The sequence below is a fragment of the Sarcophilus harrisii genome, chromosome 3 (genome assembly GCF_902635505.1).
Source record: "Sarcophilus harrisii chromosome 3, mSarHar1.11, whole genome shotgun sequence".
NCBI lineage: Eukaryota > Metazoa > Chordata > Mammalia > Dasyuromorphia > Dasyuridae > Sarcophilus > Sarcophilus harrisii.
The window spans coordinates 431,996,504-432,009,919 of record NC_045428.1 but is presented as its reverse complement, the minus strand read 5'-3'; the positions used below and the strand labels follow the sequence as shown (position 1 = coordinate 432,009,919).

The following is a 13,416-nucleotide window of genomic DNA, read 5'->3' as shown; positions in this document are numbered from 1 at the left end:
CCATAAATCCAGTTCTGATAGGATGGGGGGTGAAGACCATAAATTCTGATAAATTGGGATTAAGAACAATGACAGAATGGGGGGAGACACCGGACATTCTGATAAATTGGGAAGGTCTGTAGTCATATTTTCTAAGATAGAAGGTTTTTCTTCTTATCTGGATTAAACTTTTACAGTTTATAATCATAAGAGTAGTCAGACTTAAATTCTAATGATTAAGAGGGAGAGGTGATGTTGTAACCAGGGGGATTGAGGCAGAACAATTCAGGGAAACTGAGGCAGAAAAGTTCAGGGAAACTGAGGCAAAACAATAAAAAGGACCTGTAGTACAACACTATAACTGACCCTTATTCTTTATTAGATTTTTTATTTTAAAAAATCATTTTCATTTATATTTTCCAAAGATCATGAAACAATAAGTGAGATTTGACACTTCAGATTGATTTTTGTTAGTACTTTTAATACAGCACATTAGACTTTAATTATTTGTCATCTTTAGGTACTTTGCAGTCCAGCCATACTGGCCTAGTCGCTCTTTTGTATGTTTTGATGCCACTCTGTTGGAGTTTGGGGTATCTTGTTTTGCTGTTGTCTCTGGAGCTACCTCTTTCTGTATTCTCTTTGTTAGGGAGCCAGCAACTAATACCTCTTCCATTTAATCCTTTATCACCAGATTAGCTTTTATAAAAGGATATTGCGGCTGTGTGGGATGGGTGCTTGAGCCCTTTCCCAAATTAACTAATCAGAGACATCTTCAGATATAAAGAGAATTTATTTAATCCCTGCAAGGAGTGGCCCAGACGGCCATGTGCTCCTGGAACCTGACCAGCTTCAGCCTTCTCAGTTTTTACTAATAAAAGGTCCAACCCCCCTCATTGAATTACCTAAAAGGAAGTAACCATCCTTAACCAATGTTGTTTGCTTCCTGTGGGTTATGTCACTTCCTCTGGGCGACACTTCTTGAGAGCCTGACCTTTAGAGATCACGTGATCTCTGCAACCCAGGATTCAAGACTTGGAATTGATTCAAGATATGTGACTTAGTCTTAGTACTGAGAAATTCTTCACCCATTCAGGTCTGTCTGTCTCTCTCTCTCTCTGTCTCTCTCTGTCTCTCTCTCTCTCTCACACACACACACACATACACACACACACACACACGTGCATGCACACATGCATGTATGTATGTATGCATATATGAGTTACATACATTTTCTGATGCCTCCTGAGCCTTGTCAAATGTCTCAGAGGCTTAACCACCCTCCCAAAACCACTTGGGGGGGAGGGGGAGAAGAGAGTAGGGGATTAGCCTCACAATTTAGCTGAAGTCCTGCATAGCATTGATCCTACCAAGTTTATGTCCAAAGTTAGTAGTATATTTCTTCTGCTGGGATGGAGCCCCCCAGTCAGATGTTTGTTTTTATGCTTCTGAAGGCCTCTGTTTCCAGTCTAGGTTTTTTCTTGGACTTCATTTTATCCTTTATAGTCTCATTATCCTGTAAGATCACATCAACCCTGAATCTCAGATCATCTTAATAATCCCCTGCTTTTGGTGTACCCTCCCTCCTAGTTTGAGATTATGGAAGGTGAACAATGAAGAGTTCCCCCTAGATATTCCATTTAAGGTAGCAGCTCAGTGCATCCATCTTAATCACTTTCTACGAGACCTCATCTTGCCTTTGTATTGGTTATCTTTCCTCCTATCCACTGTTACTTAGTAAACTTCAGTGGCTCCCTGTTCTTAGGGAGCTTATAGCCTAATGGAAGAAATAGTATGTATATAAAATAGAAGTATGAAAAACATAGAAGATAAATTTAGAGGAGATGCAAGCACAAGCTACTGGGCCACCAGAAAAGACCATCTACAGAGAGGGTCATTTTCACCATGCTTTAAAGATAAACAAAAATTTTAAAGGGAAATACTAAGAGACAAAAGCATTTCAGGCATGAGGGATAGCCAGTGCAAGAGTATGGAGATAGGAGATAGAAAGTTATATTTAAGAAACAGCAAGTAAAATAGTATTGTAGAATACTTCAGGGAAGCAAGTATATAGAGAGACTGGAAAGATAGGAAGAGGCCAGGTTGAGATGAATTTTAAATAACAAGAGTAATTTATATTTGATTTTAGAGATTAGAATAAACCACTAGTAAAGAGGCTGGTATGGTTAATTCTGCATTACTTAGGGAGCTAGTAGAGGATGGGTTGGAGTGGGAGGCAAAATGGGGAGATCAGATCAGAATGCTGTTAGTTGTAGTTTAGATAAGTGGTCAGGTCATGAGGACCTGAACTAGGATACTGGCTTTGTAACTGGAGAGAGGAGATGATGTCCAAGGTGTGTTGTGAGCAGGAAAACCAAGAAACATAAGTAAATAGGAAGAAAAGGAAAATTCAAGGAAGGTAGAGAGAAAAGGAGAACATAGTATTGTTTAAACTGGATAAGGAGGAGTCTTTGAGCAGGAAAAGCAATATATAAGAAAGAAAGCAGAAGTATGGGAAATTTAAACATTTAGCTAACAGACTATTGCTTTTTAATAGTGAATAAAAACACATTAAATGCTTCAGAGTCTTAAATATCAGAAAGAGAGCAAACATTTAAATGCCTACTATATGCTAAACACTTGACAAATATTTCATTTGATCTCACAACAGCCATGTGAGAATAGTGCTGTTAAAATTCCCATTTACAATAAAATTGAGGCATACAGTGACTTGACAGAGCTAATATGTGTCTTGAATTCAGATCTTGACTCCAGAGGCCCCATGCTTAATCCATTGGGCCACTTTGCTGCCTATGCCCTATGAAGGCAAGGTTTAGATAGGTTTTTTTTTTTAATTTGTATCCCCAGTAATCAATCTTTTCCTCTCTCTTTATCCTCAGCCACCCTTTACTCTTTCCCTTCTTCCTCCTCTTCCTTCCTCTCTCTCTCTCTCTCTCTCTCTCACACACACACACACATACCCACCCCTAGTTGTTCTTTTGAGGTTTATATTACTTAGAATCTTAAACATTCTAAAGATTGAAACCTCCCAGCCCTTAATGCTAATCCCAGTAATATCTCCTGATGCTTTGATCCAGACCTTGAAAGAGGGGTATCTTTTCCTATTTGAACCAGAAGTTACTCTTCCAATCTCTTGGATTGGATTTTTTTTTCCCAATTAAAAAAAATGAAAACAAATAGAAAATAGGGGGAAAAAACTTGCCATGTGCACAGCAGAACATGAGAGAATTCAAAATATGTAACAATAAATTTCCATTTCAAGAAAGAATATATAATAACAGAACGCATTGTATTTAGAATTGTCCTTTGCTTCCTTATAGGTTTTACTTTGTTCTCTGTTCTGTACTTTTTTTCTTAATAATATTTATTTTTTCAAATACATGTAAAAATAATTTTCAAAATTCATTTTTGTGAGACTGTGTTCCAAATTTTTCTCTCTTCCTCCCTTACCTTCTCCTGCTCCAAGACATCAAGTAATCTGATATAGGTTAAATATGTGCAATCCTTTTAAACATATTAATATATTTGTTATGTTGTACAAGAAAAATCAAACCAAAAGGGAAAATAAACACGAGAAAGAAAGAAACAAAAAAAGGTAAAAAATAATATATTTCAATCTACATTGAATCTCCATAGTTCTCTCTGTGAATGTAGTTTATATTTTCCATGCCTTGAATCACTTCTGCTGTGCACTTTTTACTTTGTTTGTGGGGGAAATCTGGAAAGCTTAGAATTTTCTGATCTCCCCAAAGCAAGCTATAGTTAATTAAGCACAACATATTAAGGTATGTATGTGTATTTATAATATCTCTCTCTTTCTCTCTCTCGCACACACATACACACGCACGCATTATCTCGTTTACTATCCCTGCTGACTTTTCTATATTACTTCTACCCATTGCTTATTATTTAACCTCTCCCCCTAACCTCCAGGATCTTCCCATATCCTCTGCCCTCATCATTTCCCTCCTTCTTTATCCCTTTTCCACTAATCTACATACCTTATCCCACTCTTGTTAATCTATATATCCCAACTTATTTTATTCTTCCCATCCTAATTATTTATAGATTTGGGGGGATGGTCATATCCTTCTATGGATATGTAGCTCTATATCTAGCTATCTTTCTGTTTATCTTTTTGATCTCTCTTTAATCCTTTCTTGATGTGAATAGATGATTATAACTTTCAGCCCTTCTTCCCCATCTAATTCCTGTGTATCATTTCTTGCTTTTTGCACCTCTTTCGAGTGGCATAATTACTGTTTTTACCTTTTCCTATACTATTTTGCTTTTTAGAATCACATCATACTCAGCTCTCTATCCCAATCTTTTGGACTACCCTGTTATTAATGACAATCTTAGACATACGGTTTATATTTCCACTTATAAAACATAGTTTGTCCTTATTGAGTCTGTTGAAATTAGTCATTTGATCTTGGCTCTTATAAGTCAAAGATAGATTTTGGAGGGTGTTATATATCTTTCTAGGGATACGTATCTCTGTCTGTCCATTGTTCCCTCTTTAATCCTTTCCTGATGTAGATCTATGGAGTAGAAATATCTAAGTTCAGTTTTGTTTGCAACAAACTTCTGAAAATCTGATAGTTCATTGAATATTCTTCTTTTTTTAAATCCAGTTTTATATTTAAATTTTGCTGAATAGAATATATTTGGCTGAAGGCCTAGTTCTTTTGATTGTCAGTGTAAAATATTCCACAATTGGTCTGTTATTGTAGCTGCTGGTAGGTCTTGTATGCTTCTAATTGTAGCTCCAGCATATTTGAGTTGTTTTGTTGTTGTTGCTTGTAAAGTATTATCTTTCATCTGAAGGTTTCTAAATGTAGCAATGATGTTTCTCTTTTTTTTCCTCCTAGGATCTCTTTCAAGTGGTGATCAATGGATTTTTTCTATTTCTATTTCCTCTTCTATCACTTCAGAATAATTTTCTTTAATTACTTCTTATTTTATGATTGTTCCTTTTTTGGTCATAGCTTTCACGTAGTCTAATTATTCTTATATTTTGTCTTCATGATCTGTTCTTCAGACCTATTGTTTTGCATCTTATTTTTTCATTCTTTATATATGTATATTATTTCTTTGTCTCTTATAACATCTCTTATAACTTACCCAATTCTAATTTTCAAAGACTCATTTTCTTAAGACTCTGGATCTCCTTTTCTAGTCAGATGACTTTTTCATAAACATTGTTTTTCTTGCCTTGTTTTTTCCCCCTCAATCTCTCATTTGATTCCTAAAGTCTTTTTTGAGTCCTTCTGTAAATTCTTTTTGGACAGGTAACTATTTGATTTTAGAATAAGAGAGGCTTTTTTTACTTCAGTATCCTCCTCTGAACTGAAGATGAATCCCTGTCTTTTCTATTCCCATAATAACTTCCTGTTGTTAGTTTTTTTTCCTCCTTTGATTTTTTTTTTTTTTTTAAATAAAAACTTGTTAGTGTAATTGTTTGCAGTCCTAGGTTGGGGAGAGTAGTCCTGTGGCTTCAGGTCCTCCTTCAGTTTTTTCCTCTAATCTGGAACCCAAAATCAGGAATTCCTTCCTTCCATAAATACCCACCACCAGCAGCTTCATTTCCCCACTGCTTTTGCACTTATATTGAGTATACCAGTTCCTTCTCTCCCAGGGTTGCCTCAACAGCACACATGAGCCTAGTATTCGTTCTCTGTAGAGACTCCCTCATTCTTCCCTGACTTACTCCTGACTCCCCACCCCCTTAAGGAGATGAACAACATTTTTGTGGTTGGGGCTGAGGCTATATATGAACACAGCTATTTTCAAGGTTCTTCACTCATCATTTCAGTGGAGCTAGCTTGAAGGGGTTTACACTTTACAGGGGCCCTGATGTCCAACTTGTGTGGGACCTTTATTTGGGTCCTAGGAGGACCAATCTTCTGCCCCAACTCATTTGTTTTTTACCTGTCTGCATTTGCCCTGAGGCGCAGTTTTGTTTTGTTTGTGGGAGAAATTTGGAGAGCTTAGAATTTTCTGACCTACTCTTGTCTTCTTCCCAGAATCCTTTTGGATGATTTTTATCCTGAGATAGGGTGAACTTCTTTTGAATGCAAATATAGACATAACACTAAAACTCTAATTTTCTCCTACCTCTGGAATCTTGCCTATTACCTGCTTGGCAGATTGTAAGATGATACTTTTCCAAGAAATATTCATTTCAATTAAGAGCTCTCCCCTGCCTCTTTAATCGTGGATTCAAAGTAATCTTTTTTCTTAATTACAAAATAAAGCTTTTAAAACCTTTAAAACGATGTTGGTTATGTGTAGTATAGATTATATGAAACAAAGTAGTATACATAGAACTTGAAGGATAAATTGGAATCAGGTTATGAAAGGATTTGAATGGCAGGCTCTAAGTTTATAATTTTATTTCTTAGGAGAAAAGATTTTATTATTTAATATCAATATTTTATTTCATTAGGGGAACCACTAGAAGTTTTTGATCCAGATATAATAAGATTACACAGTGTATATCAGTTAAGAGGCTAATTGACTAGTGTATATCAGTTAAGAGGCTAATTGACTAGTCAAACTCAAATATAAAGGGGGTCACAAAACATACATAAAGATCCCCGTCATAGCATATTGTTTTAGAATACACATTATTTGTGTTCTATTGTATTTTTATTTATTTTGTTAAATATTTCCCAATTATATTTTAATCTTTTAAGGGGGGGGATGTCTTTGGCAAATGGGAGTGGGGGGCCTCTAGTCAAGATGATTAAGACTCAGATGAATGGTAGTTTTAAAAAAAGCAAAGTGCACAACCCCCCCCCCCCCCCCCCCAAAAAAAAAAAAAAAAAGCCCAGGCAAAGACAGAGCAACAGTACTTGACCACTTAGGGAGAGGGGAAAGGAAAGAATTAACGAAAACTAATGGATGAATGGAAAAATTATGATACCAGTATTAGATATTAAATTAGGATAGTATAGGTAAGTGTTTTTGAATTCAGTTTGATATAGTGGGAAAGAGTACTGAATTTGGAGTCAAATGATGAGTATTATCATAACCCCACTAAGTAATTGGGCGACTTTTTCTCTCTGAAACTGCATTGGCCTGTTGATCTCAAATGTTCTTGTTTTTTTTGGAGGGTTCATGTGATAATTCACTGAGGGTGCAGGAAAGTATTGTGATAATTTCTTTTTATTAATATCCACCTATAGGTTGACATGGGTGTCCTCATTTATATTATATATAAACTGTTACTGTAGCTTAGATATTCTGCTTTCCAACGTAGATACACTAGCTTCACAAAATTCAGGGTATAACAATGACTCTGCCCTTCATTTATTCACTTTAATGTGTAATAGTTTACTTATGTCTGATTAAGTATTATTTTGTTTAGTTTGGCTAAAATTAAAATTTTGCCTAGCTTTAGTCCTACCAGATGGTTATGTGGCTTAAAAAGATGCCTACAAAGAAGCTAGTTGTGGGTTGATGATAATATGACTAATGGGAACATAAGTAAACAAAAAATTTGCAGAGCTGATATTTGTCCTTATAATCTGAGCTTTTCATTGGTCACTTAAGATGCAAACGATGATCTGATCATATCTGACCACAAGTTAACAAGATTTTATGAAGCATGAATTCACAACCACTGCCATTAATTATGAACTTTACTCTAAATGTATATTGTATGTTGGGGAATTATTTTAGAATAGATGAAGCCTTCATGGTTACCCAGACATTCTCCCTCCTACTTCCCTTCCCCAAATCTAGGGAAAATTAAAAAAAAAAAAAATAAAATAAAAACTCACATTGAACTTATAACCCACAATGCTCTTCTTTCATTAGCCTCTGTTTGGACCCCAAACAATCTTGGGAGTACTACCATGATATTGAGATCACTCCTAATAAGAAAGAAATTTTAAATTTTTTGATGAATAAATCCTTTCCCTAGGATCTGAATAGTTATAGTGAAGAACAAGGCCAAGGTTTGCCCTCACCTGTAGCAGACTTTAATTTTTGTTGTTGTTATTCTGAATTTGATAAGCATGAACATTTTCATATTTACAAATGAACAGAAAAAGAATTACATATTAAATCATGCTTGTTATATAAAGCTTGCATTTTTTTAAAGCAAATTTTTGTTAACTTCAAAGTTGTCATGTTTATCTGTGACTTCTTTAATTCTTTATCTACATTTTTGTTTAAATTCTTCATTGACTATCTTTTTTTTTTTTTCCCCTTTTGGCATTATCATCAATACTTTAACTCTTCTTCCCAAGTTCTCCATTTCCCCACCTAAAACACCTCTGTAACAACTTACTGTAGCAAAACAAAACAAATCTACTCAATGAATTTGTGCAAAAGTGTATTTCTCATTCTGAGCCTCAAATTCTCTAGTATGATGTCTCAAAAAGAAAAGCAAACCTGATATCAGCCAATGAGTTTGAGGCAAAAGTGGCAAGAAAAATTTAAGAAAGTGGCATATTTTCACAATGTGTCCATCTTCTTTCTAATTAAAAATAGCATATTTTTATAGACACTAGCCCTTAATATTTTTGTAAATAGTCCAGGCCAGAAGAAACATGAACTTCATGGGGGTTTTTGCTTATCAGGTTATGAGACTTTATTAAAAAGGTAGGTTTTATTATTATATATTCAATAATACTCATGTACATATAAATCATGAATTCGTTTGCTTTCAGTTATATTTTGTTAGAATTGTGTTGTTAAAATATAGAGGAAGAGACTATAGAGGAAGAGACTATAGAGAAAGCGACATAGTTGTACATAGCTTAAGATCTGCCTGACACAGCCATGTATTAATTTAATTTGGGCTACATCCTGATTTAAATCTGCCATGGGAATGCTTACTATAAAACATATAAAAGCATATTCACTGCATTTACTGACTGTGTGTGTGTGTGTGTGTGTGTGTGTGTGTGTGTGTGTATCTTTTGCTTTCTAACTCAAATTGTCTTCCCCTTTTCCCCTACTTTTTTTTCTTTTTCAGAAAAATTATTATCACTCTTACCAGAATATGTTGTCCCTTATACTATTCATCTTTTGGCACATGATCCAGATTACGTGAAAGTCCAGGATATTGAACAACTTAAAGATGTAAAAGAGTAAGACTCTTTATGTTTCCCATTTTTCACTACCGCGCTTTTACCACTTCCCATTTAGAGGCCCTCTAGGGTTGTAGTTTGTCATCAGTTACATATAGCATCTGCTGATCTCCTTAAGTTATGTTTTTTTGATGAAACTTGGAGTGGTTCTGGTAAAGTCCCTTCTTTTTTAATGGTCTGAATCACGACAAGTTTTCCTCAAACTGTTTCTTCGATTCATTAGTCTGACTTCTCTCTCTGAAAGTTTAGATATGATCTTAAATAGTGTTCATACACTTAAGTGAAAATTTATTGATAATTCTTGAGTGAGGAAACCTCTCCAACTTTAACTAAGATGCTTCTTAAACCAAAGATGTCATCTATAACTGTATATGTACTTCAAGCTTTTCTTCTGTAGTAATACTAACTAGCTTTGCTTTTCAACACAGCCATTTAGAGTTAACCTTTACTATATGAAGAAGTAGCATGTTAGTGAAAGAAAGTACTTAAAATAAGTGATTCTTTTCCTTCCAAATGCTAAAAATAAATTTGAATCTTGCTTCTGATATCTACATTATATTTGAGCCACACATTTTAGAATCTCTTTTCCTTTTGGTTAATTCTAGAGACTTTGTTTATTTTATTCCTTCACTGTCAGTATTCTTTGGAATAATTCAGAAGGATTTCACTCTCATTATTGGCCTGTGCTTAAGTGGCTTGTGTGTTTATATTTAGTAGATCTTTTTTTTTTCCCTCCTGAATCTAGGGCTAGTGCTTTGGCCACTGCACCATCTAGTGCCTCCTTAGACTTTTTTTTATCTTGACCAGAATTCCTTGAAGATTCTTAGGTCCTTTGCTTTTGGTTTTCTTGAATTTATTCTGTGAAATCAATAGATAAATTGTTAACATTATGACTCACTTTCCTCTTACATTTTTTTTTTAGATGTCTCTGGTTTATCCTTGAAATCTTAATGGCTAAAAATGAAAATAACAGTCATGCCTTTATCCGAAAGATGGTAGAAAATATTAAACAAACAAAAGATGCCCAAGGACCAGATGATGCCAAAATGAATGAAGTAAGTATTTTTTGTTCAAAATTATAAATTGACTTTTAAGTATTAGGTTTTAAGTATGCTATTTTTTTAACATTTAAAAACATCTAAACAACTTGTTTCTATAAGTTGAAATCGTCTTATATTTCTTCTAATTTACTTTGTTTTGTTCCTTCTCTTTTCTTTCCCTCTCTCCCCACACCCCCTTTTTGTCCTAGACTTGAGATTTTATTGTTGTGGTTAATTCTAAGTCTGGAAACTCATCTTCCCCAAGAAATTTGACATCTTTATCTATCACTATTAAATCATTTGATCATGGAACTAGTCAATTTGGCAGTGGCAGAACTTGAATCCAGCTCTTAATAATTTGAAAGTTTCTACATACATACGGACATACATGCATACATTCCCTTTAGTTATGTCCTTATTTTTTTCCTTTTATGACATTTTTATAATAATAAGAGATATGAACATAATAGTAAATCTTTATCTTACAGACTAAGGCTGGAACTCATCTAAGTTGCAGGTGTGAATATCTAAGTGATTCAGCCTGGAATTATAGTCCTTTTCATGTCCTAAACAACTAAGTAGATTGAGTACTTAAGCTTGTCATTTGTGTGTTAATCATTATGTATTCATGTGTAAGAGAAGATCCTTGTAATATCTTAGGATGTTATGAGAAGAGTTGGACAATGTTTCAGCAATTTATTGAACCAAAGTATAAATCTTTTATTTAACTTGATTAAATCAGAAGTATCTTCAATTTGGTTTTAAAGAAAAAGATTTCAATCTAACCAGTAAACTTAAAAGTGAATATTCTGAGTTACCTATAAGGGAAAATCCAGTTTGACTTAAATTTATTATTTAATGTGGGATAACGTGTGTGTGTGTGTGTGTGTGTGTGTGTGTGTGTGTGTGTGTATAGATATAGTATGATCTGAAATGCAAGCAAATTTCACAAGATTTTAGAGTATTTGAGAGCAGTGTTCCATGTAGGTGTAATATCTAATCATTTGAACATGGTTAGTAATTGAATATGTTTTATGTTTTAGACAAATCTTTTGCTACGGTCTAGAATTATTTACTTATTCTATTCAGGCACCCTATCACAACCTTTTGTGATAATTGCAGTAAAATAAGCATCTCTTAAGTAAGTTCATTTGTGTGATCATTAAATTTAGACGTAGAAATAACCTACTTAGAATGGGTATTGTTATTAGATTGTTCCTAAGGAAGAATGAGCAATTAAAGTAAATAACTGGAGTGAAGTTTTTGTTTTACTAAAATAACAAGATCAGATTTTATAATTGAGTATTTACATATGCATGTATGTATATTCACACATGTACATATACATGTATCAAATATAAAACTGGGTTCAAAATTGTAAAATTGTGCATAAATAAATCAAAAACAATTTGCTGACTTACATCACAAGACAACTTGGCAGCTAAATGGTGCAGTGAATAGAGTGCTGAACCTGGAATCAGGAGGACAACCTTATCTTCTTATTTCAGATCTGGACTCAAACACTTATCAGCAATGTGACTCTGAGGAAGTCACTTAACCTTTTGTTTCCTCACCTGTAAAATGAACTGAAGATAGAAATGGCAAACTGCTCCATTATTTTTGCCAAGAAAACCCCAAATAGGGTCACATAAAGTTAGACATGACTGAACAATGAGGATGTTACATTTCAATTTTTAAATAACCAGCATTTATCCTTTCTTGTAAAGTGCCATGATGAATGAAAGAAAAGAGACAAACAAGAAAAAGTACATATTAAATGCTTAATGTATGTCAGGCATTGTGTGCTATCAGGTATTGTATGCTAAGTGTTGGAGATAAAAATGCACTCCAGAAGTTTATATTCTATTTGGAGAAGACAACCCAAAAAGAAGAGGGGTGGAGATGGGGAGAAACTTTGGTCTGGGAAATCCCAAGAATAGTAAATAGAATCAAAGACAATCAATTGACATAACTTTGAGAAGCAATGTTAATGTTGATTTGATTACTTTTCCCAGAATTGGAAGCAGAGATTAGTATACAAGTGGATATAAGCTAGAATTAGCCTGTACTGTGAGTCAAAAGACCTGGACTCTATCTTTGTCTCTCTACCTTTAACAAGATAAGTGACTTTTTGCAAGTGACCTAATTTTGGCTTTAGTTTCCTCGTTTATGATATGAAGAGTATGGACTACATGATTTTTAAATATCTATGATTCTGTAATTTTTGTAATTTGCATGATTCTGCATATAGTTTTCTTAATACTTAGGATTAACAAGTTAAATTTAGTAATTTAAACATTCTTCATTAAAATAGTGACATAGAGGGACAGCTAGGTGGCGCAGTGGATAGAGCACCAGCCTTGAAATCCCTTGGAAGACCTGAGTTCAAATGTGATCTCAGACACTTAATACTTCCCTAGCTTCCTAGATACTTAAGACTTCCCTGGGCAAGTCACTTAACCCTAATTGCCTCAGCCAAAATAATAACAATAATGACACAAACCTGTGTTTATGTAACATTTATACAGTTTACAAACTATTTCTTTTACAACCTTATGAGATAAGCAACTTAAGTATAGTTTTGATTATACATCATTTTCTCCCATTTTAAAAAATGGTGACCAATTCTTCTGGCACATTTTCCTCTGTTTATTCTTATTTAAAATACCATATTTATTTTAATAATATTGTAGAAACTGTACACAGTGTGTGATGTGGCAATGAATATCATCATGTCGAAGAGTACCACGTATAGTTTGGAGTCTCCAAAAGACCCAGTACTTCCAGCACGATTTTTCACTCAACCTGACAAGGTAGGTATTTTGAGTAAGTTTAAACAATCTGTTATAAAGTCATAGGCAGCTTATATAGGTCAGGTCAAAAGGGGAGAGGATTAGGAATTGGACTAGATTAATAGGATAGAATCATCTTATAAGTATTAAGGTTCAAAGTTAGCTTCAAGCAAGGTTAGGAGTCTTCACTGGAATTATATTTTGATATGTGAGCCAGGTTAGAGTTACAATCAGAGGCAAAATTGGGATCCAGAAAGAAAGAAATGTGGTCAAAAGTATGCAACTCAAGTGTCACTATGTAGAGCCTCAAGATGAAAATATTTAGGGCTAAAAGTCTAGTATATACGCATAAAGAGTTGTCTCATTTCCCATTCAGAGCAAAACTTCTGTTTATAATTCTACTTCTTCACTTTCTACTAATGTTATAAAACTCACTTTTGATCCCATCATTTAACAAAAACTACTCCCTACAAGGTC

The 13,416-nt window shown here is 34.2% G+C and overlaps 1 protein-coding gene across 4 annotated transcripts in view; it reads left to right on the top strand.

Annotated features, from left to right (window-relative positions):
* The window catches only part of PDS5B (PDS5 cohesin associated factor B), a 210,854-nt gene that overhangs the window by 175,167 nt on the left and 22,271 nt on the right, over positions 1–13,416 (top strand). For all 4 annotated transcript variants that reach the window (XM_031960714.1, XM_031960713.1, XM_031960715.1 and 1 more), the window contains 3 exons: positions 8,993–9,107; positions 10,030–10,162; positions 12,841–12,960. In XM_031960714.1, the coding sequence (XP_031816574.1) occupies positions 8,993–9,107; positions 10,030–10,162; positions 12,841–12,960 (368 nt within the window). The remainder of the gene's footprint in view (positions 1–8,992; positions 9,108–10,029; positions 10,163–12,840; positions 12,961–13,416) is intronic.